Source organism: Ictalurus furcatus, chromosome 1 (genome assembly GCF_023375685.1).
Source record: "Ictalurus furcatus strain D&B chromosome 1, Billie_1.0, whole genome shotgun sequence".
NCBI classification, from domain to species: domain Eukaryota; kingdom Metazoa; phylum Chordata; class Actinopteri; order Siluriformes; family Ictaluridae; genus Ictalurus; species Ictalurus furcatus.
In genome coordinates this window covers 8,536,567-8,561,085 of record NC_071255.1, presented here as the reverse complement: position 1 = coordinate 8,561,085, position 24,519 = coordinate 8,536,567, and the positions used below count along the sequence as shown (strand labels likewise).

Sequence of the window (24,519 nt, the reverse complement as noted above, 5' to 3'; positions counted from 1 at the left end):
TTCTGAACCTATGAGTAAAAACACCAAGTGGAACCAACAAAAAGTCACTCACACACCCCAGAAACACCACTTTGTGATATGATACATTCAGTGTAGAGTGTAACAGGGTTGTGGCCTATGCAATTGGTATAAACTCCATCTGTTTGCACCAAGCATGTGACACTAGACATTTCTCTCTGCATTCTCCTTCTGGGGCATTATATCCCTTCTGGACCAAAGTGAATTAATTCATAATAAGGCTACACATTTCTCATTGATTTACCTAAACAATCTCCATATATTTTTGTACGATTACATACTAAAGCGAAATGATTAACATAAAAAATCACTGAAATGTAATCATTGGAAAATAGATCCAGATACCATAAACATCTTGGACACAGTGGTATTTACTGTCATATTATTAAGGGTTCATGTAAGGGCTCTGTACCATTCTGTAGTAGGTCCAAAATATTGCCTAATAAAGCCACTGAAAGCAAACAAAGAGGAGCAGAACTGACTGACATCTAGACACTTACTGTTGGACTTTGGGTTTTGCTACCCACTATTTAACAGCCCTGGCTACACTCAGAATCATACTGAACAGAGAAAACAGCAGGATCAGCAAGGAATAACTACAAAGAGGTGAGCTGGAGAACACTGATTAAAAAAACCTAAAGGTCAGTTGTATAAAAGTTAAAATACATTCTTTGTGGCTTTATAGCTAAAGACAGCAAAGATGAAGGTTTTCCTGATGCTTGCCATTGTGGCATTTACAGGTAAATGTTTTATGATTTTTATGAAATGCATATCTCCATTCACTGATTTTTAGTGACATTTATTTGCTAGATGATGTCAGTGCTAATGGTTGAAACAAACTGTTTAAAAAATAGGCTCAAAGTTACACGGAGACAATCATTATACTAGTGCAAAGAATCTATATGTATTTATGTGCCCTCAGGTTGCCAAGCCAAGCAACCAACTGATGCCTTCTGGGACTATATTAGATATTATCAACTGAGAGATGTAGTCAAGTAAGTTAAAAGAACTGTGTTTACTTTGCTGTCTTACTGTTATGGTTTAAGTCCTTTTTTGTTATATAGGCATGCTTCTCCTTCCTTACTCCAGAGTGTTGAATTATTATAAATTTTTTTTACATACATACATTTTTTTTTTTTTTTAAATTGTAATTCTTATTATTATGTTTCTTGCTGATATATATATGTGTGTGTGTGTGTGTGTGTGTGTGTGTGTGTGTGTGTGTGTGTGTATGTATCACTTACAAAATCTTTCTTCTTCTTCTTCTTCTTCTTCTTCTTCTTCTAATATGGCCAGTGAGTATGCTGACACTCTCCAGAAACAAGTGAGCCCTCTGACCCAAGACCTCATGACCAAAATTACCAAGGAGGTGGACGTTCTGAAGGATCATCTTCAGAAGGATCTGACCACTGTGAGAGACAAACTGGAGCCCTATGCTGAGGATCTGAAGACCCAAATTCAGCAGAGAGTGGAGGAGCTGAGAGTAATTTTGGGTTCCTATGCTGAGACCTTTGACTCTGAAGCTCTGAAAACTAACTTGCTGCAGAAAACTGAGGAGTTGAGGGGAAATCTGGAGGAGACAGTGAAGGAGCTGCAGTCCCAGCTGGTGCCCTACACTGATGAACTCAGACAGAAATTAGATCTGCACGTGCAGGATTTCCAGAAGACCGTGACCCCTCTGACTGAGGATCTCCAGAGGTGTCTGGCACCCCATGCCGAGGACCTGAGAAAGAAACTGGAACCGTACGCCCAAAACCTGAAGGACCATTTCTCCTCTCTTTATGAATCCTTCACCAAGACCAACTAAATACTCGAAACACCACTTTTCACTCACTGGAATGCTTTTCACCCCCACTAAAACCTTAAATATTAAACATCAAATGCTCAGTTCTTTAGTGCCTATCATAAGAATACACCTCAAACAGTGGACTGTACCAACTTGCTAAAAGTGCAGAGAATTTCTCCCACTTTATTTATACTACAATAAAATTACTGGCAAACTGACATGTGTAAAGCAATTGATTCTTAACCTAGAGCATATTTTCTCTTAATATTTCTCATAATTTCTCTTAAAAAATACTAGCAACTTTCAACAACAACAACAACAAAAAAATCTTTAAAAATGTTGTCAAACTTATTTTTCCACAGATATTTTTTACTTTTTTAATCACATTAGTCACATCTTTGTTGAATACATTTTCTATGGTAGATGAAATATAAAACTAATTAATGATGATGCAGGTCTAATGTGTAAAATACAACTTTTTATTTCCTTGTTAAAGAACTTAAAGGGGTTAGGTAAAAAAAAAAATGATTATGTTTGTAATTATTGCTGGTATAATTAATGTCTCTGCAAAAGAAGGATAGTGTCATTACATAAGTCAACACAATCTACATTTGTGTTAGAGTTTCGTTGTACAACTGTACAACTTACAACCATAAGACCTGCCCAATATCTTAGAAAAATATTTGAACACCAAAATAATTATGGTCAATGATTTTATGATACTGTGGCAGGTTGGCAATGCACCTGAAAAGATTTTTGATCAGGCAGTCACAGTGAGAGCTAACAGGTTTAGGGTAGCTGAAAGAAATGGTTGTTGACTGGTGTTTCCCTTTTCTCTGGAACACAGTAACTGTGACAGCTACACTGATGTACACAATAAAGTCATTTTATTCTCATAACACTTGTGTAATATTGAGCAATCAATACTTAGGCTGTGTCCCAAATGCTGCATACTACCATACAAAATACACCCCCCTTCCCACAACCTTGTGTTTCTGACCCTAAGTTTGAAAATCTATGTGATATATATATGTACTGACATACAGTACTGACATTGTATTATTAAGGTTAATGTCATATTACTTGAAATTGAAACTGTTACATGTTATGTGTTGGTTGTTTTTAGGTTTGCCTTTGTGCCACCATCTACATGTACCACAGTGCAAACCCAAGCTTCTATCACTAATCCAGCCTTGACCTCAGTCTGTCTTTGCTCCTGCTTTTAGTTCAATCTCAGTTTCTGCTCCTGTATTTTATTTATTTATTTATTTATTTATTTATTTATTTATTTTGCTCTGTTCATGATCATGTCAGTCTCCTTGATTCAAGACCCTGATTCTGTATCAATCTCAGAGGGGTTCTGTGCCATGATTGTTTCTCAGTGACGGCCTCTGCCACAATCCTTCATTTTTTTAATCAGTCCCACACTATATTTACATTTACATTTATTCATTTAGCAGACGCTTTTATCCAAAGGGACTTACAAATGAGGAAATACAAGCAAAGCGATATATCAAGTGGAGAACAATACAAGTAGTGCTACCATACAAGATTTATAATTGAGTTCTAGAATTCTCCTTCCCCTGTGCTGCTCTCTATATCTGTTCCTGACCAGTTCCTGTCTTTAATCTCTGGTCATGTCTCTGTTTCAGGCCCCACTCTAGCCAACCTACTCTGTCAGTGACTTGATTCTGAAACCATATCTCTGCCCCTGGCTCTGTCTTTCCTTCTTTTCCTTGTGTTACCAGAGCTTGACACTGCATTCTGTGCAATAAATCAGGAATGACTACAATCAAATCTACACAGTTTTATTCTGTATAAACGTTTTCTCACTGAAACTGGATAGACAGCAGTAAATATTTTACTTCTGATCTCCCACAAATAGACAGAAATCTGTGTAATATGATGCTGCTGAACATCTTTGTACTGCAGATCAGTAATACAAGACTAATTGCACAGTTTACTATCTGTATATAAGTTTTACAATTATTGTATTTATGATTTTATAAATGGCATGTTGTGGTGTTTTATATTAAATGTGCAGTCTATGTGACCACACAAGACTAACTATATATATAACTATAAAATCCTTAGCAATGTACAAGGATTATTTCTATTCTGTTGCCATTCCTGGACTAAGTTTTGAGTCACACATTGATAATGTCACTAAGACTATGTCTTGAATAGATAATTGTGTGTGTGTGTGTGTGTGTGTGTGTGTGTGTGTGTGTGTGTGTATATATATATATATATATATATATATATATATATATATATATATATATATATATATATATATACACAGTGCATCCGGAAAGTATTCACAGCGCTTCACTTTTTCCACATTTTGTTATGTTACAGCCTTATTCCAAAATGGATTAAATTCATTATTTTCCTCAAAATTCTTCAAACAATACCCCATAATGACAACGTGAAAGAAGTTTGTTTGAAATCTTTGCAAATTTATTAAAAATAAAAAAACAAAAAAAGCACATGTACATAAGTATTCACAGCCTTTGCCATGACACTCAAAATTGAGCTCAGGTGCATCCTGTTTCCACTGATCATCCTTGAGATGTTTCTACAACTTGATTGGAGTCCACCTGTGGTATATTCAGTTGATTGGACATGATTTGGAAAGGCACAGACCTGTCTATATACTTATATATACATATAGACTTCATATAAAAAAGTAACGATGAATGTAGCCCTTTATCAGAAGATTTTTGAGAAGAATCTGCTGCCATCCACCAGGATGATGAAGATGAGACCTGGGTGGACCTTCCAGTGGAGGCCTCATGGAGAACTTAGCTTCCCCCCTCTGGCTTCATGGAAAATGTCACTCCCCCTTTGGGCTCTGCCTTGATCTTCAGTCCCCCTGCTGGCTGCGTGGTGTCAGTTGCTCTGCGCTCAAACTCGGCCGGGGATACCGCGCCATCCCTCTGCGGTGCGGAAGAGACCGTCCCGCATCTGTACCAGAGAGAAGACGTCAAGCATCCTCATTCTGGCCCCGTGAGGGATGACACTCATATGGACTTTGTAATGCTTAGGGACATCTGGTCTGGGTGTCCAGCACCCCTCCCGAACTTATTACATGCTTCGACAGCTGCACTGGGGGTGGTTCTATCATGGATTTGCCAGAACGAACTTAAAACTATGATTCCCCTCAGCCACTGCACCGAGTCTCATGTCTCGTTTCACCTGATTCACGTTTTTGGCCCCTTAGCACTTCTGTATATATAGTCATGTTCTGCACTGCACTGGTTGTCTTGCATAGGTTGGTTTGTCTATCTTTGTCATGTTGTACTCTCTCTCTTGTTTCATGTTTATTGTGTCCTTATCCTTGTATCTTGCCACAAGTTCTTGAGTTGTTGTTTTGTTTCGTACTTTATTCAACTTTCAACTTCGTTTCATCCGCCTCTATCTACTTACCCTGACGATAATGAACATGTATTACGTTAATAAGATAAGAAGCAATTGGCCTAGCAAAATGTGATAAACCCAATTAAAACTTTGTACAACTTGTTAGTCATTTGCTAGTCAGTGATCAAAGTTCAAGAATACAGCAGCCTTATCTAAATAATAGTTTCGTTTAATAACGAACCTCCACTGTTACCATGAGACCTCAAGATCCCCCAAAGTCCCCCAAAGTCATAGCCATTTAATAATAATAATAATAATAATAATAATAGTAATAGTAATAAACAATTGACATAGTAAGCAGCAGGTTGCAGTGTTCATGTTACTTCTGCTTTTATTCAACAAGACAGTCAGACTATCAGTGTCTTACCTGAACTTTAAGCTCTGTGGTGACTGAAGGTCCACTGAGGACATTGTGATGTGGAGTAGTGTCGACAGCAATGCACTGCCTTCTGGACTTTGGGTTTCCAATTCAACATGCCTCTCTACAGTGTATATATACTGACTACTAAGACAGACTCACACACACAGCTGCCACCTGACAGAACAAGCAGGTAAATCAAAAAAGCTTGATTAGAATCACTGATTGTGTACACATACTTTAATATATTCACTGTCAATTTTTATTTATTTGTTCATAATCCTCAGACTGAATCAAGAACCATGAAGGTGCTTGTGGTACTTGTGCTGGCTCTTGTCACAGGTATAACTTTCTGTTATCTTCATGTTTAACATGTAAAAGCAATATAAAATCTGCAATATACTGTATAACACCATCACACAAAGAAATATTCTTCCTTAAATCAATTGAAATTGTTTGGTTCTTTCTCCAGGTTGCCAAGCCAACTTGTTCTATGCTGATGAGCCCAAACCACAGTTGGAACAACTGACTGATGCTTTCTGGGACTATGTTGCCAAGGCAACACACACTGCTGAGGACACACTGAAAACAATTAGAGAGTCTCAACTGGGCCAGGAAGTCAAGTAAGTTAACAGAACTGTGTTTACTGTCTTGATTGTGTCTCAAGTTTTCTTATGTATGAATATTTCTCCTTTTTACTATATAGCACTAGACTTACAGAAGGTGCTAATGTGGCCAGTGAGTATGCTGTCACTCTCCAGAAACAAGTGAGTCCTCTAGCCCAGGACATCATAACCAAATTTACCAAGGAGGCTGAAGTTCTGAAGGAGCGTCTCGAGCAAGATCTGACCACTGTGAAGGACAAACTGGAGCCCTATGCTGATGGTCTGAAGACCCAAATTCAGCAGAAAGTGGAGGAGCTGAGAGTAGCTGTGGCTCCTTATGCTGAGTCCTTTGACTCTGAAGCACTGAAAACCACCGTGCTGCAGAAGACCGAGGAGCTCAGGGGGAGTCTGGAGGAGAAAGTGAAGGAACTGCAGTCCCAGCTGGAGCCCTACACTGATGAACTCAGACAGAAAGTAGATCAGCACCTGCAGGAATTCCAGAAGACCGTGGCCCCTCTGACTGAAGATCTTCAGGCCAAGGTTGCTGAGAGAGCCACCTTGGTTCAGCAGGGTCTGGCTCCCTATGCTGAGGACCTGAGGGAGAAACTGGACCCCTATGCCCAGAACCTGAAGGACCAGCTCACCTCTCTTTATGAGTCCTTCACCAAGACCAGCTAAATACTCCAAACACTTCATTTCACTCACTGGATTGGGTTTGTACTAATTTGACAACTGACAACTGTCTTAACATTTTAAACTATTTTGCATATCATGCAAACACTAACATCTCAAACAACAGACTGTGTCAACAAAAAGGAATGAAATGCTGTTTAATCTAGTACTGTTAAGGAGTTATGTGTTCTTAGTAGATGTCATACTTGTTTGTGATACATCACTTTCATTCCTAATAGTTGTACTACAATAAAACACCTGGCAAACTGGCATGAATAAAGCAATTGATTATTAACATACAGCTTACCGTCTCTCATTTGCTACGTTGAAAAAACCTAGATAGTTCTAACCAAAAATGGCCTCTCAATATTTTAAACTGTATGTATCAACAGGTACTTTTTAATTGTCACATTTCTATTAGTCACATCTTTGTAATATACTTACTATCTATCTATCTATCTATCTATCTATCTATCTATCTATCTAGTATGTATCTAATAACCAGGCTTGCGGAGTATAGGTAACAGCGTTATGTAATCAGGATACAAAAAATTGATCATTCTGGATCACTTGGAGGTGGATGCAAGTGCAGGTGGATTTTTTTATTAAAGAAAACAGAAACAAAACAAACAAAGTGATAATCTGTGGATCATCCGTAGATCAAAGAAAAACAAGAATGAGAGATAGAACAATGTAGTACAATACATACATGAGATTAAGCACAACTGAGGTGAAAACTCAAATAAATGCTTGACAAAGAGACACACAGAAACCAGAATTTAAATAGGGGGCCTAATTAGGTGTAGTGGCATTTGGCACATTCTTTTTTAATAAATCTTACTGTCACACACCCATTATCTATGCCAGGTCGGTTACTCCCTCTGCACTATATCCTCAGAGTATTCCACATCCACATCTCCTGAGTCATTAATTAACTAATCCAAGTCATTTTCTAGGTGAATGTATGAGTTGCCAGCAGACATGACTCAGCATATTTAATGATTAGGATGCTGCAAAACTCATGTGGTGATGTTTAGGTTGATCTATTCAAGTATGAGGACTGGGCATATGCGGATACAAATAGTTGATAAGGTTTAACTGAGTTATACACATACACTCACTGGGCACTTTAATACAAACACCGATAGCCCTGTTCACACCAATTATGTGGCAGCAGCACAATACATAAAATCATTCAGATATCAAGAACTTAATCAATGTTCACATCAAACATCAGAATGAGGAAAAGAAAATGTTACATCAGTGATCAGATAACTTTCAGGGAATTTATGATCTCCTGGGATTTTCATGCACAACAGTCCACAGAGTATAAAAACAAACAAATAAACAAACAAAAAAACAGGTTCTAATCTTTTCAGCCAAGAACATAATTTTGAGTCTACCGTGGGCACAGGATTACTGAAACTGGACAGTTGAAGATTGGAAAAATGTGGTCAACACCTTGAACTTAAAATATACAGTTGCAATCGGAATTATTCAACCCCCATTGCAAATCAGGTTTATTGTCAAAATTTACAGACTTTCAGCTGTTTGCAATGATCAAATCAAACAAAAGCAATTGAAATAGTTCAACACAACAAATGCTTCAAGTGGTTTCCTCAAATTCAACTGAAAATGCAACTTATAATGATTTCTCCATTTTCAAAATTATTCAGCCCCTTCATGGCAAGCATTTATAGAACTTAGAAGAGCACCACTTTGCGGTTATGACCTGCTGCAAATGAGATGCATAGCTTCTGGCAGCATTCCTTAGGAATCTTAGTCCATTCCTCATGAGTAATGGCCTCCAGTTCAGTAATATTTTTGGGTTTGCGTGCTACAACCACCTTCTTCTAATCCCACCAGAAATTTTCTATGGGGTTTAAGTCAGGTGACTGTGATGGCCCTGTAGAATCTTCCAGGACTTCTTCTGTAACCAAGCCTTGGTGGAATTTGAGGTATGCTTGGGATCGTTGTCCTTTATTAAGGTCTAATGATGCCCCAAGCTTCAGCTTCCTCACAGACAGCATGGCATTTTCTCCTAGGATTTCTGATACTTCATTGAGTCCATCTTGCCTTCCACACGCTGCAGGTTTCCAGTGCCAGAGGATACAAAGCAGCCCCAGAGCATCACCGAGCCTCCACCATGCTTGACTGTGGACAGAGTGTTCTTTCTTCATTCTTTTTCCTCCAGACATACCGCTGACCCACCATGCGTAAAAGTTCTAGTTTTGTTTCATCACTCCACAGAACAGAATCCCCAAACTTCTGTGGCTTATTTATATGATTTGATGACTGTTCTTGTGATTATGTGTCAGTAGTGGTGTATGTCTTGGAGCTCTGGCATGGAAACCTTCTGCTTTTACTATGTGCCATGCTGTGCTCACTGAAACCTCAGTGTCTGTTGCCACCAAGCATTTGTCACAACCTGTCTTCTCAGAGATCCGGTTGCAGCCATTGATAGTGTTCTTTTTCTGCTCCATCCAAGTATTTCAAATATTTTCTACCCCTAGACAGTTCAGGTATTTCATGTGTTCCAGTTCAAGCACACCTGGTGCAACTAATAAAGCTCTTGATTAGTTGCATCAGGTGTGCTTGAGACAACACCTGTTTTACATATTTGTGCTGTTGTGAGGGATTCTATTCAGGGGGTTGAATAATTTTTAAACAGGAGAAATCATTATAAGTTGCATTTTCAGTTGAACTTGGTGAAACCACTTGAAGCATTGGTTGTGTTGAACTATTTCAATTGCTTTTGTTTGATTTGTTCAGTTCAAACAGATGAAAGTCTGTCAATTTTGACAATAAACCTGATTTGCAATGGGGGTTGAATAATTTTGATTGCAACTGTATATGTATGTATGGAGCACACATGACCATAAATATAATACACAAACTATTACAGCACTAGTTTACAAGCAGAAAAACAAAACTAATCAAAGTCTAGGACAACTAGGTAAGTTCAAAGTTCAAGACTACTTCGTAGAAGTACTTTAACAGAATCATCAGTGTTAACATGAGCTTTAAGAATAGTCATTGTGGCTATTCTTAAGTTGTTTAAAATAAAATAAATAGTTAAATGTTGTTTGCAAAAATCTTTTAATTACTAAAGGTCAACCATATATATATATATATATATATATATATATATATATATATATATATATATATATATATATATATATATATATATTTGTTTTGTTAATTCAAGGAAGTTGAAGCTTACTGATTGAACTTTTACCCATGTCTGCATGTTATCTGTGCTTTTATTACAGCATGGGTGTCAGATGTTTATTGCTGCCTTGCCTGAACTTCAAGATCTGTGGTAATTGATGGCCCATTTAGGAGGTTATGATGTGGAGTAGTATTGACAGCAATGCATTACCTCCTGGACTTTGGGTTACAAAACACACAACTCATGCCCCTCTACAGTATATATACTGACTTCTAAAACAGACTTGCACACGCACAGCTGGTGGCTGACAGAACAGGTTAGAAAAAGCTTGTACTGTTTGTATTGATTGTTATATTTGTTAGTTCTTGTTAATATCTACATATTTATTCAGTTTATTGCATGCATTAATACGTTTGTATATTTCTTTACAGACTCAAAGCAATAATTATGAAGGTCTTTTTGGTACTGGTTCTTGCTGTACTCACAGGTATCATCATTTTCTATCCTTGTAATTTTATGTAGCCTCAAGGCTGTGTAATGTTTATATCCACATTGACTGTACATAACCCTACATTCTCAAAGATAGATAGTACTCATTGTACAAATAATATTGCTTGGTTCTTTCACCAGGTTGCCAGGCCAACTTGTTGTACGGTGATGAGCCCAAACCACAACTGGAGAAACTGACTGATGCTTTCTGGGACTATGTTGCCAAGGCAACACACACTGCTGAGGACACACTGAAAACGATTAGAGAGTCTCAACTGGGCCAGGAAGTCAAGTAAGTTAACAGAATTTACTGTCTTGATTGTGTCTCAAGTCATCTTTCGTTATGTATGAAAGTTTTTCCTTATTTTTCTCTATAGCACTAGACTTACAGAAGGTGCTAATGTGGCCATTGAGTATGCTGTCACTCTCCAGAAACAAGTGAACCCTCTAGCCCAGGACATCATAACCAAATTTACCAAGGAGGCTGAAGTTCTGAAGGAGCGTCTCAAGCAGGATCTGACCACCGTGAGAGACAAACTGGAGCCCTATGCTGATGATTTGAAGACCCAAATTCAGCAGAGAGTGGAGGAGCTGAGAGTAGCTGTGGCTCCTTATGCTGAGTCCTTTGACTCTGAAGCTCTGAAAACCACAGTGCTGCAGAAGACCGAGGAGCTCAGGGGGAGTCTGGAGGAGAAAGTGAAGGAGCTGCAGTCCCAGCTGGAGCCCTACACTGATGAACTCAGACAGAAAGTAGATCAGCACCTGCAGGAATTCCAGAAGACCGTGGCCCCTCTGACTGAAGATCTTCAGGCCAAGGTTGCTGAGAGAGCCACTTTGGTTCAGCAGGGTCTGGCTCCCTATGCTGAGGACCTGAGAGAGAAACTGGACCCTTATGCCCAGAACCTGAAGGACCAGCTCACCTCTCTTTATGAGTCCTTCACCAAGCCCAACTAAATACTCTAAACACCACATTTCCACCACTGGATTAATTTTACACTCATGAAAACTGGTAAAACTACCATTCTGTATTTTGATATAAATCCCATCATTTTGCAAAAATACAAAAACAAACTGTTAAACTTGCTAAAGGACCAGTGAATTTCTCCTGTGCCAGGAACATTAATATCAAAATGTATCTATGTATTAATGGCATGCTTCTAAGGAGCTGTTTGTCCTTTGTGAACATGTTTTGTATCATGTCTAAAGCAATAATATATTTCCATTTCTTGCATATATCCTATATTAAAACATCTGCCAAATTGAATGTGTAAAATATTTGTATAAATATTATGTTATTATGTTCTTTGAATGTTGCGAAAAAGAAAACCAAATGGTTTTTATAGATGTAAATCAATCTAGTAACAGTACTGTTTTGACAGATTCTAGCTGTTCTAATGAACTAGGGCTACTACTAGTCAGTTCTGTGGTGTTCAAATGAAGTATGTTATATTAAATATTTAAAAGTAAACAGTTAGTAGTGCATTTACAAACAAGAAATAATAAAAGATGTCCAGAAATCTTGTGGAGATGCATGTAAATGACAAATTCTTAAAAAAAACAACAACCAAAAACAAAACAATAAAACACCACCACAACAAACATTTCTTTGCCAATTGTGACAATGGTCATAAAAATTCATTACAGTTTATTTATTGTGAAGTGTTTATTATTGTTTTAATAAACATGTTTTAGATGAATTAAAATCTATTTCTGAGTACATCTCTGGAATATTGCAGCACATTGTTTAGTGAAGTTTACTGATGATCCTCTTATGAGATGGTAGAATGAACGTTTCACGAGTAGTAGGCTATTGTTATGGTATGAAACAAGTGGAAAGATCCCATATATACCATAGCAAGCTTTCCACATAGCAGCTTGATACTATGGTTGGAACTACAGGTGACCTGCCCTTCAAAGCTGGTGATAGCCTGCTCTCATCTCTTCTGCAATGAGTATAGGCTTAACATTACAATGTTTTTCAAGTTATATGCTACAGAACTCCATGGCACCCACTATAACTGGGGGTGCTTACAGGCACAGCTGACAGGATCTAAACTAGCCGTGGCAGCCACTCTTAAATAGCAGGAGCCCAAGTGAGATAGTGCTACACAACCCACAGCAAAGAATGTGCTTTTTAACACAGCATTGGTCAAACATAATTCATTATTCACCAAAGCAAGCATTAAAAGAGGACTACTCTCAAATTTTGTGTCATTTAAGCTAATATAATAGATCACAAGCAAATAGTTATGGACCACATGCCTGCCATTGATGCCTATATTGCATTGTTGGTTGTTTCACCAGATGAAGCACTACCCTAGATGTGCACTGCCCAAGTGCTGAATAGAATGATGATGTTCTAGTGATAACTGGCATGTCTTTAAAAAACAAAACAAAACTCCAATCTACACACATTGACTGCTCTGTGGTAGAGCTGGTCAACAAAATGCTCTTAGCAGTAGGAAATTCAGTAGAATGGTTCTCTGCCAACCTGGTTTATGCATGACAAATGTGGTTAGCATAGTCTGTTCTGCCATATGTGCCCAAGCAACCTTGCAAATCTACCCTGTGTTCCAATTTGTTCTTTGGAGCTGACACCAAAGAAGCTTTGGAGAGGAGAGCACATGACTAAAAATCATGAAGCAAGCACAACCAAATCGATTGTTCATGCAACACTTTAGGTCACTGCAACCTCTGTCTTTTTTGCAATCTCCACATAGAAATGCCTGCCTCAGAAAGCTGTACAGGCAGGTAGAGTCACTTCTTACCTTTACAAGTGGTTTATCAGCCTATAGCTGGACTCCAAATGCAACAAACAGATGCTTGCACTTGTCTCAGCTTGCACTTGCACATACTCAGCTAATACAGGCTGGGGAGCAGAGGTAGGTAGAAATGTGCTACTTTGTTTAATTTACGTGGGGAACCTTTTTTTTTTTTTTTTTTAAATGACTTTTAAGAGTAGGTTTAACTGATCATACTCTTACTCAAGTTAATTTTTAATCACGGAAATGTATTCACCTACTCAGTGTGAACCCTCGCAGAGCCGGTGGACCAGATGGCATCCCAAGCCGCATACTCAAGGAATGTGCCCCCCGCCCCCCAACCCCCAAACACACACACACACACACACACACACACACACATACATACATACATCTTCCCCTCACACCCCAGCTCCCCAAGGACTGTGATCATAACCCCCCACTGCATTATCGTCACTTTAACATAATACAATACAAAGAACTGTATGACTCTACCTCATGCAACAAGTGCAATATTATCATTACATTACTGTGTGCAATAACTGTGTATCGCATTGCCATGTGATGTGCTAAAAATGACAACATAGCTGACTTTGACTTTGTACTTTTATTTCGCTACATTCGATGGCATCCCTCCATTACTGCTAAATGTTTATGAATATACAGTGGGTGAAATAAGTATTGAACGTGTCAACATTTTTTTCAGTAAATATATTTCCACTGAGGCTATTCACTTGAAATTTTCACCAGACTTTGGTATTAACTCAATAAATCCAGAAATATAAAGAAATCCAAACAATAAAGGCCATAAATGAAGTTATGTGTAATAAAGCGGAATGAGGTGATTGACTGGGCCATTCTAACTCCTTGATTTTTTTTTCTCTGAAATCAAGTGAGAGTTTCCTTTGCTTATGGTTTGGATCGTTGTCCTGCTGGACGGTCCACCCACATCTCATCTTCAATATCCTAGTGGATGGCAGCAGATTCTTTTCAGGAATCTCCTGTTAAAGGGCTCCATTCATCATTCCTTCAATTATATCAAGTCTGCCAGTACCATGCGATGAAAAACAGCCCACACCATGATGCTTCCACCTCCAAACTTCACTGTTGGTATAGTGTTTTAAGGGTGATGTGCAGTGCCATTTCTTCTCCAAACATTGTGTGTAGTATGACAGCCAAAGAGTAAAATTTTGCTCTCGTCTGACCAGACTACACTCTCCCAGTATTTCATAGAATTGTCCAAATGAATTGTAGCTTTTTTCCTGTGTCATTCCAGTTTATTATACATAAATTTATTTATGGAGTTTAATGTTGTGAATTCTTTATATTTCTGGATTTTTTGAGTAAATACTGATGTCTGGTGAAAATGTCATGTGGATAGCCTCATTGGAAATATATTTACTGAAAAAAATGTTGACGCATTCAATACTTATTTCCCCACTGTATGTAGTTTTAATGATTAGTCTATATCATGTATAATGAGGTCACAAGTCTCGCGATATGCTGCAGTGGTCTGAAGGCGGATGCAACAAGCACTCAATTTTTTTAACAGCTCAGTCCTGCAATATAATGAAGCCCTGAGAGGCCATGCAACATTAATTTTTTCTTTCTTGTTTTCTCATAATCTCGACATAACAAAAGTTTTTTTTTTTTGTGGGGCGGGCGGGTGGGGGAGGGGTGAGAGTTTGGGCTGACAATGACGGATTCTTTGTTATTGTACCCATCAAATGACTGGGATATGCTGCTTCATCTTGAACCCAGGTTTTATATCATATAAATAGAAAGGACAGACTTTCAAGGAGAGATGTGACTTGTCTGAGATTCAGGATTTTACCTTCATTTTAATCAGATCCGAAGTAACTAGTAACTTGCTACTCGAGTAGTCTTCTCATTGGATACTTTAGTACTCTTCTCAAGTAATTATTAACATTACTACGTTTACGCTTACTTGAGTAATTATTTTTATAAGTAGTTTTACTTATACTTGAGTACAATTTTTGGATAATCTTCCCACCTCTGCTATGGAGCAGCAGGGTGCCACAGGAGAGCGGTGGTGTGTGGCCCCCTGGTGTAAAGTCAGAACAAATCAACCAGCTAGATTTGAGTCATGTTCTTTTTGCTGGTTTGAATTGTCATGTGTTGGTTTGATCAGACAGTGTAACGATCAGCTACAGTAACCATCAGGGTGTCACATGGCTGAGCAGCTCCCTCCTCCTTACACCGAATGTCCTGAGCATACGTATACAGTTATCCTCTTTGAGGACAACTCATCTGCCGGGGTTGTCAAACAGTGGTTGCTGGGACAGAATGCACAAGCCCATGACAATCTTTACCATCAACTATAAGCTTTTCCTCCAGAAATTGTCCATTTTTGCCTTTGCAGGGATACATCAGGGTTTTAAGATTGCCCTGATGCCATGATGACTCTGCAATAAACCCCTTGAATTAAAGCTGAAAGTCTACACTTCAATGACATATTTATTGCTCAATTTCAACTCCATTGTGGTGGTGTACGAAGGTAAAAGTATAAAAAGTCCATACTTATGGACCTAGGTCTGTGAGCTGTCATGTATAAGTAGTTTAAACGAACTGCCATTGTTATCATAATGTGTGAAGCCAAAAACAGCACTTGATTTAAGTGTAATGAATAATGGCTTATGTTGAATAAGGTTACATAAAACATTAACGACTGAAGAAAATTTTTCATTACTTATAGCCATTGATTTATTTTAAATAAAAAAAGCAGTAAATATTATTGTTAAATTAAAGGAAGCCATAACTAAATCACTGAACCTTTACCCATGTCTGCATGCTATCTATCCTTTTATTAGGCCATGACAGTCTGACATCTATCAGAGTGTTAAGTGAACTTTAGGCTCTGTGATAACTGATGGTCCATTTAGACGGTTATGATGTGTAGCGTTGACAGCAATGCACAACCTCCTGGACTTTGGGTTTTCAATACAACACACACCTCTTTAAAGTATATATACTGACTACTACAACAACCTCACACACACAGCTGGCATCTGTCAGAGATAAAGGTAAGAAAAAGCATGTATTTTTCATTACAATACAATTTTACAATACAATCAATGTAATAAACAATATAAAAAAAAGTACATTTACATTTAAATGAATAAATGTAAATGTAAATGTACATTTTTGATATTGTTTGTTACATTGATTGTATTGTTACTGTCTACATATTTATGCAATTCATCACATGTGTTATAAATAAATACATACCATACAATTTTTTTACAGACTCAAAACAAGAACCATGAAGGTGTTTGTGGTACTGTTTCTGGCTGTGTTCACAGGTATTTTCATATCTTGTATTTAATGCTGCCTACTATTTATATACATATTGGTAGTACAGAATCCTACAAATGCAAGAATATATATTAATCTTTAAACCTACTGAAATTGTTTGGTTCTTTCACCAGGTTGCCAGGCCAACTTGTTCTCTGCTGATGAGCCCAAACCACAGCTGGAGCAGCTGACTGATGCTTTCTGGGAATATGTTGCCAAGGCAACACACACTGCTGAGGACACACTGAAAACAATTAGAGAGTCTCAACTGGGCCAGGAAGTCAAGTAAGTTAACAGAATTTACTGTCTTCATTGTGTCTCAAGTCATCTTTCCTTATGTATGAATGTTTCTCCTTATTTTTCTCTAAAGCACTAGACTTACAGAAGGTGCTAATGTGGCCAGTGAGTATGCTGTCACTCTCCAGAAACAAGTGAGCCCTCTAGCCCAGGACATCATAACCAAAATCACCAAGGAAGCTGAAGTTCTGAAGGAGCGCCTTGAGCAGGACCTGACCACTGTGAAGGACAAACTGGAGCCCTATGCTGATGATCTGAAGACCCAAATTCAGCAGAGAGTGGAGGAGCTGAGAGTAGCTGTGGCTCCTTATGCCGAGTCCTTTGACTCTGAAGCTCTGAAAACCACGGTGCTGCAGAAGACCGAGGAGCTCAGGGGGAGTCTGGAGGAGAAAGTGAAGGAGCTGCAGTCCCAGCTGGAACCCTACACTGATGAACTCAGACAGAAAGTAGATCAGCACCTGCAGGAATTCCAGAAGACCGTGGGCACTCTGACTGAAGATCTTCAGGCCAAGGTTGCTGAGAGAGCCACTTTGGTTCAGCAGGGTCTGGCTCCCTATGGTGAGGACCTGAGAGAGAAACTGGACCCCTATGCCCAGAACCTGAAGGACCAGCTCACCTCTCTTTATGAGTCCTTCACCAAGCCCAACTAAATACTCTAAACACCACATTTCCCCCACTGGATTAATTTTACACTCATGAAAACTGCTAAAACTACCATTCTGTATTTTGATATAAATCCCAACATTTTGCAAAAATACAAAAACAAACTGTTAAACTTGCTAAAGGACCAGTGAATTTCTCCTGTGCCAGGAACATTAATATCAAAATGTATCTATGTATTAATGGCATGCTTCTAAGGAGCTGTTTGTCCTTTGTGAACATGTTTTGTATCATGTCTAAAGCAATAATATATTTCCATTTCTTGCATATATCCGATATTAAAACATCTGCCAAATTGAATGTGTAAAATATTTGTATAAATATTATGTTATTATGTTCTTTGAATGTTGCGAAAAAGAAAACCAAATGGTTTTTATAGATGTAAATCAATCTAGTAACAGTACTGTTTTAACAGATTCTAGCTGTTCTAATGAACTAGGGCTACTACTAGTCAGTTCTGTGGTGTTCAAATGAAGTATGTTATGTTAAATATTTAAAAGTAAACAGTTAGTAGTGCATTTACAAACAAGAAATAATAAAAGATGTCCAGAAATCTTGTGGAGATGCATGTAAATGACAAATTCTTAAAAAAAAAAACAACAACAACCAAAAACAAAACAATAAAACAACACCACAACAAACATTTCTTTGCCAATTGTGGCAATTGTCATAAAAATTCATTACAGTTTATTTATTGTGGAGTGTTTATTATTGTTTTAATAAACATGTTTTAGATGAATTAAAATCTATTTCTGAGTACATCTCTGGAATATTGCAGCACATTGTTTAGTGAAGTTTACTGATGATCCTCTTATGAGATGGTAGAATGAACGTTTCACGAGTAGTAGGCTATTGTTATGGTATGAAACAAGTGGAAAGATCCCATATATACCATAGCAAGCTTTCCACGTAGCAGCTTGACACTATGGTTGGAACTACAGGTGACCTGCCCTTCAAAGCTGGTGATAGCCTGCTCTCATCTCTTCTGCAATGAGTATAGGCTTAACATTACAATGTTTTTCAAGTTATATGCTACAGAACTCCATGGCACCCACTATAACTAGGGGTGCTTACAGGCACAGCTGACAGGATCTAAACTAGCCGTGGCAGCCACTCTTAAATAGCAGGAGCCCAAGTGAGATAGTGCTACACAAACCACAGCAAAGAATGTGCTTTTTAACACAGCATTGTCAAACATAATTCATTATTCACCAAAGCAAGCATTAAAGGAGGACTACTCTCAAATTTTGTGTCATTTTAGCTAATATAATGGATAACAAGCAAGCAGTTATGGACCACATGCCTGCCATTGATGGCTATATTGCATTGTTGGTTGTTTCACAAGATGAAGCACTACCCTAGATGTGCACTGCCCAAGTGCTGAATAGAATGATGATGTTCTAGTGATAACTGGCATGTCTTTAAAAAACAAAACAAAACTCCAACCTACACACATTGACTGCTCTGTGGTAGAGCTGGTCAACAAAATGCTCTTAGCAGTAGGAAATTCAGTAGAATGGTTCTCTGCCAACCTGGTTTATGCATGACAAATGTGGTTAGCACAGTCTGTTCTGCCATGTGTACCCAAGCAACCTTGCAAATCTACCATGTGTTCCAAGATTGTTCTTTAGAGCTGACACCAAAGAAGAGTATATGATTAAAAATCATGAAGTGAGCACAACCAAATCGATTGTTTATGCAACACTTTAGGTCACTGCAACCTGGATCTTTTTTGCAATCTCCACATAGAACCGCCTGCCTTAGAAAGCTGTACAGGCAGGTAGAGTCACTTCTTACCTTTACAAGTGGTTTATCAGCCTATAGCTGGACTCCAAATGCTACAACAGATGCTTGCACTTGTCTCAGTGAGGGAGGCACATACTCAGCTAATACAGGCTGGGGAGCAGAGGTAGGTAGAAATGTGCTACTTTGTTTCATTTACTTGAGCAACTTTTTGAAAAAAAAAATTACTTTTAAGAGTAGGTTTAACTGATCATACTCTTACTCAAGTTAATTTTTAATCACGGAAATGTATTCACCTCCTCAGTGTGAACCCTCGCAAAGCTGGTGGACCAGATGGCATCCCAAGCCTCATACTCAAGGAATGTGCCCCCCCCCCCCCCAAACACACACACACACACACACACACACACACACACACACACACACACACATACATACATACATCTTCCCCCCACACCCCAGCCCCCCAAGGACTGTGATCATAACCCCCCACTGCATTATCGTCACTTTAATATAAAATACAAAGAATAGTATGAGTCTACCTCATGCTACAAGTGCAATATTATCATTACATTACTGTGTGCAATAACTGTGTATCGCATTGCCATGTGATGTGCTAAAAATGACAACATAGCTGACTTTGACTTTGTACTTTTATTTCGCTACATTCGATGGCATCCCTCCATTACTGCTAAATGTTTATGAATATACAGTGGGTGAAATAAGTATTGAACACGTCAACATTTTTTTCAGTAAATATATTTCCAATGAGACTATTCACTTAAAATTTTCACCAGACTTTGGTATTAACTCACCAAATCCGGAAATATAAAGAAATCCAAACATTAAAGTCCATAAATGAAGTTATGTGTAATAAAGCGGAATGAGGTGATTGACTGGGCCATTCTAACACCTTGATTTTTTTTTTCTCTGAAATCAAGTGAGAGTTTCCTTTGTTTATGGTTTGGATCGTTGTCCTGCTGGAAGGTCCACCCACGTCTCATCTTCAACATCCTAGTGGATGGCAGCAGATTCTTTTCAGGAATCTCCTGTTAAAGGGCTCCATTCATCATTCCTTCAATTATATCAGGTCTGCCAGTACCATGCGATGAAAAACAGCCCACACCATGATGCTTCCACCTCCAAACTTCACTGTTGGTATAGTGTTTTAAGGGTGATGTGCAGTGCCATTTCTTCTCCAAACCTGGAATGTAGTATGACAGCCAAAGAGTAAAATTTTGCTCTCGTCTGACCAGACTACACTCTCCCAGTATTTCATAGAATTGTCCAAATGAGTTGTAGCTTTTTTCCTGTGTCATTCCAGTTTATTATACATAACTTTATTATGGAGTTTAATGTTGTGAATTCTTTATATTTCTGGATTTTTTGAGTAAATACTGATGTCTGGTGAAAATTTCATGTGGATAGCCTCATTGGAAATATATTTACTGAAAAAAATGTTGACGCATTCAATACTTATTTCCCCACTGTATGTAGTTTTAATAATTAGTCTATATCATGTATAATGAGGTCACAAGTCTCGCGATATGCTGCAGTGGTCTGAAGGCGGATGCAACAAGCACTCAATTTTTTTAACAGCTCAGTCCTGCAATATAATGAAGCCCTGAGTGGCCATGCAACATTAATTCTTTCTTTCTTTTTTTCTCATAATCTCGACATAACAAAAGTTGTTTTTTTGGGGGGTGTGAGATTTTGGGTTGAGAATGATGGTTTCTTTGTTATTGTACCCATCAAATGACTGGGATATGCTGCTTCATCTTGAACCCAGGTTTTATATCATATAAACAGAAAGGACAGACTTTCAAGGAGAGATGTGACTTGTCTGAGATTCAGAATTTTACCTTCATTTTAATCAGATCCGAAGTAACTAGTAACTTGCAACTCAAGTAGTCTTCTCTTTGGATACTTTAGTACTCTTCTCAAGTAATTATTAGCATTATTACGTTTACTCTTATACTTGAGTAATTATTTTTATAAGTAGTTTTACTTATACTTGAGTAAAATTTTTGGATAATCTTCCCACCTCTGCTATGGAGCAGCAGGGTGCCACAGGAGAGCGATGGTGTGTGGCCCCCTGGTGTAAAGTCAGAACAAATCAACCAGCTAGATTTGAATCAAGTTCTTTTTGCTGGTTTGAATTGTCATGTGTTGGTTTGATCAGATAGTGTAACGATCAGCTACAGTAACCATCAGGGTATCACATGGCTGAGCAGCTTCTTCCTCCATACACCGAATGTCCTGAGCATACGTATACAGTTATCCTCTTTGAGGACAACTCATCTGCCGGGCTTGTCGAACAGTGGTTGCTGGGACAGAATGCACAAGCCCATGACTGGCTTTACCACCAACTATAAGCTTTTCCTCCAGAAATTGTCCATTTTTGCCTTTGCAGGGATACATCAGGGTTTTAAGATTGCCCTGATGCCATGATGACTCTGCAATAAACCCCTTGAATTAATGCTGAAAGTCTACACTTCAATGACATATTTATTGCTTAATTTCAACTCCACTGTGGTGGTGTACGGAGGTAAAAGTACAAAAAGTCCATACTTATGGACCTAGGTCTGTGAGCTGTCATGTATAAGTAGTTTAAACGAACTGCCATTGTTATCATAATGTGTGAAGCCAAAAACAGCACTTGATTTAAGTGTAATGAATAATGGTTTATGTTGAATAAGGTTACATAAAACATTAACGACTGAAGAAAATTTTTCATTACTTACAGCCATTGATTTATTTTAAATAAAAAAGCAGTAAATATTATTAAATTAAAGGAAGCCATAACTTAATCACTGAACCTTTACCCATGTCTGCATGCTATCTATCCTTTTATTAGGCCATGACAGTCTGACATCTATCAGAGTGTTAAGTGAACTTTAGGCTCTGTGATAACTGATGGTCCATTTAGACGGTTATGATGTGTAGCGTTGACAGCAATGCACTACCTCCTGGACTTTGGGTTTTCAATACAACACACACCTCTTTACAGTATATATACTGACTACTACATCAACCTCACACACACAGCTGGCATCTGTCAGAGATAAAGGTAAGAAAAAGCATGTATTTTTCATTACAATACAATTTTACAATACAATCAATGTAATAAACAATATAAAAAAAAGTACATTTACATTTAAATGAATAAATGTAAATGTAAATGTACATTTTTGATATTGTTTGTTACATTGATTGTATTGTTACTGTCTACATATTTATGCAATTCATCACATGTGTTATAAATAAATACATACCATACAATTTTTTTACAGACTCAAAACAAGAACCATGAAGGTGTTTGTGGTACTGTTTCTGGCTGTGTTCACAGGTATTTTCATATCTTGTATTTAATGCTGCCTACTATTTATATATATATTGGTAGTACATAATCCTACAAATACAAGAATGTATAGTACCGGTAATCTTTAAACCAACTGAAATTGTTTGGTTCTTTCACCAGGTTGCCAGGCCAACTTGTTCTCTGCTGATGAGCCCAAACCACAGCTGGAGCAGCTGACTGATGCTTTCTGGGAATATGTTGCCAAGGCAACACACACCGCTGAGGACACACTGAAAACAATTAGAGAGTCTCAACTGGGCCAGGAAGTCAAGTAAGTTAACAGAATTTACTGTCTTCATTGTGTCTCAAGTCATCTTTCCTTATGTATGAATGTTTCTCCTTATTTTTCTCTATAGCACTAGACTTACAGAAGGTGCTAATGTGGCCAGTGAGTATGCTGTCACTCTCCAGAAACAAGTGAGCCCTCTAGCCCAGGACATCATAACCAAAATCACCAAGGAGGCTGAAGTTCTGAAGGAGCGCCTTGAGCAGGACCTGACCACTGTGAAGGACAAACTGGAGCCCTATTCTGATGATCTGAAGACCCAAATTCAGCAGAGAGTGGAGGAGCTGAGAGTAGCTGTGGCTCCTTATGCCGAGTCCTTTGACTCTGAAGCTCTGAAAACCACGGTGCTGCAGAAGACCGAGGAGCTCAGGGGGAGTCTGGAGGAGAAAGTGAAGGAGCTGCAGTCCCAGCTGGAACCCTACACTGATGAACTCAGACAGAAAGTAGATCAGCACCTGCAGGAATTCCAGAAGACCGTGGGCCCTCTGACTGAAGATCTTCAGGCCAAGGTTGCTGAGAGAGCCACTTTGGTTCAGCAGGGTCTGGCTCCCTATGGTGAGGACCTGAGAGAGAAACTGGACCCCTATGCCCAGAACCTGAAGGACCAGCTCACCTCTCTTTATGAGTCCTTCACCAAGCCCAACTAAATACTCCAAACACTACTTTTCCCCCACTGGATTAATTTTACACTCATGAAAACTGCTAAAACTACCATTCTGTATTTTGATATAAATCCCAACATTTTGCAAAAATACAAAAACAAACTGTTAAACTTGCTAAAGGACCAGTGAATTTCTCCTGTGCCAGGAACATTAATATCAAAATGTATCTATGTATTAATGGCATGCTTCTAAGGAGCTGTTTGTCCTTTGTGAACATGTTTTGTATCATGTCTAAAGCAATAATATATTTCCATTTCTTGCATATATCCGATATTAAAACATCTGCCAAATTGAATGTGTAAAATATTTGTATAAATATTATGTTATTATGTTCTTTGAATGTTGCGAAAAAGAAAACCAAATGGTTTTTATAGATGTAAATCAATCTAGTAACAGTACTGTTTTGACAGATTCTAGCTAATCTAATGAACTAGGGCTACTACTAGTCAGTTCTGTGGTGTTCAAATGAAGTATGTTATGTTAAATATTTAAAAGTAAACAGTTAGTAGTGCATTTACAATCAAGAAATAATAAAAGATGTCCAGAAATCTTGTGGAGATGCATGTAAATGACAAATTCTTAAAAAAAAAAACAACAACAACCAAAAACAAAACAATAAAACAACACCACAACAAACATTTCTTTGCCAATTGTGGCAATTGTCATAAAAATTCATTACAGTTTATTTATTGTGAAGTGTTTATTATTGTTTTAATAAACATGTTTTAGATGAATTAAAATCTATTTCTGAGTACATCTCTGGAATATTGCAGCACATTGTTTAGTGAAGTTTACTGATGATCCTCTTATGAGATGGTAGAATGAACGTTTCACGAGTAGTAGGCTATTGTTATGGTATGAAATAAGTGGAAAGATCCCATATATACCATAGCAAGCTTTCCACATA

At 38.1% G+C, this 24,519-nt stretch overlaps 5 protein-coding genes across 5 annotated transcripts; all 5 read left to right on the top strand.

The window, feature by feature from the left end:
* Positions 1–523: 523 nt before the first annotated feature.
* On the top strand, positions 524–2,022 carry LOC128606832 (apolipoprotein A-IV). Its single transcript, XM_053623297.1, has 4 exons — positions 524–624; positions 704–758; positions 941–1,013; positions 1,315–2,022. The coding sequence occupies exons 2-4, from the start codon at positions 719–721 to the stop codon at positions 1,823–1,825; spliced, it is 624 nt and encodes a 207-aa protein (XP_053479272.1). The 5' UTR covers positions 524–624; positions 704–718; the 3' UTR covers positions 1,826–2,022.
* A 3,688-nt stretch (positions 2,023–5,710) lies between these two features.
* apoa4b.3 (apolipoprotein A-IV b, tandem duplicate 3) lies at positions 5,711–7,159 on the top strand. Its single transcript, XM_053630031.1, has 4 exons — positions 5,711–5,778; positions 5,873–5,927; positions 6,058–6,208; positions 6,292–7,159. The coding sequence occupies exons 2-4, from the start codon at positions 5,888–5,890 to the stop codon at positions 6,866–6,868; spliced, it is 768 nt and encodes a 255-aa protein (XP_053486006.1). The 5' UTR covers positions 5,711–5,778; positions 5,873–5,887; the 3' UTR covers positions 6,869–7,159.
* A 3,088-nt stretch (positions 7,160–10,247) lies between these two features.
* Positions 10,248–12,510, top strand: LOC128606826 (apolipoprotein A-I). The gene is made up of 4 exons (XM_053623284.1): positions 10,248–10,353; positions 10,469–10,524; positions 10,668–10,818; positions 10,904–12,510. Exons 2-4 carry the CDS (start codon positions 10,485–10,487, stop codon positions 11,478–11,480), a joined length of 768 nt encoding a protein of 255 aa, XP_053479259.1. The 5' UTR covers positions 10,248–10,353; positions 10,469–10,484; the 3' UTR covers positions 11,481–12,510.
* Positions 12,511–16,456: 3,946 nt separating this feature from the next.
* LOC128610438 (apolipoprotein A-I-like) lies at positions 16,457–17,966 on the top strand. Its single transcript, XM_053629798.1, has 3 exons — positions 16,457–16,611; positions 16,738–16,888; positions 16,974–17,966. The coding sequence occupies exons 1-3, from the start codon at positions 16,572–16,574 to the stop codon at positions 17,548–17,550; spliced, it is 768 nt and encodes a 255-aa protein (XP_053485773.1). The 5' UTR covers positions 16,457–16,571; the 3' UTR covers positions 17,551–17,966.
* A 3,281-nt stretch (positions 17,967–21,247) lies between these two features.
* On the top strand, positions 21,248–23,630 carry LOC128606820 (apolipoprotein A-I-like). The gene is made up of 3 exons (XM_053623272.1): positions 21,248–22,652; positions 22,785–22,935; positions 23,021–23,630. Exons 1-3 carry the CDS (start codon positions 22,613–22,615, stop codon positions 23,595–23,597), a joined length of 768 nt encoding a protein of 255 aa, XP_053479247.1. The 5' UTR covers positions 21,248–22,612; the 3' UTR covers positions 23,598–23,630.
* The last annotated feature ends 889 nt before the right edge of the window (positions 23,631–24,519 follow it).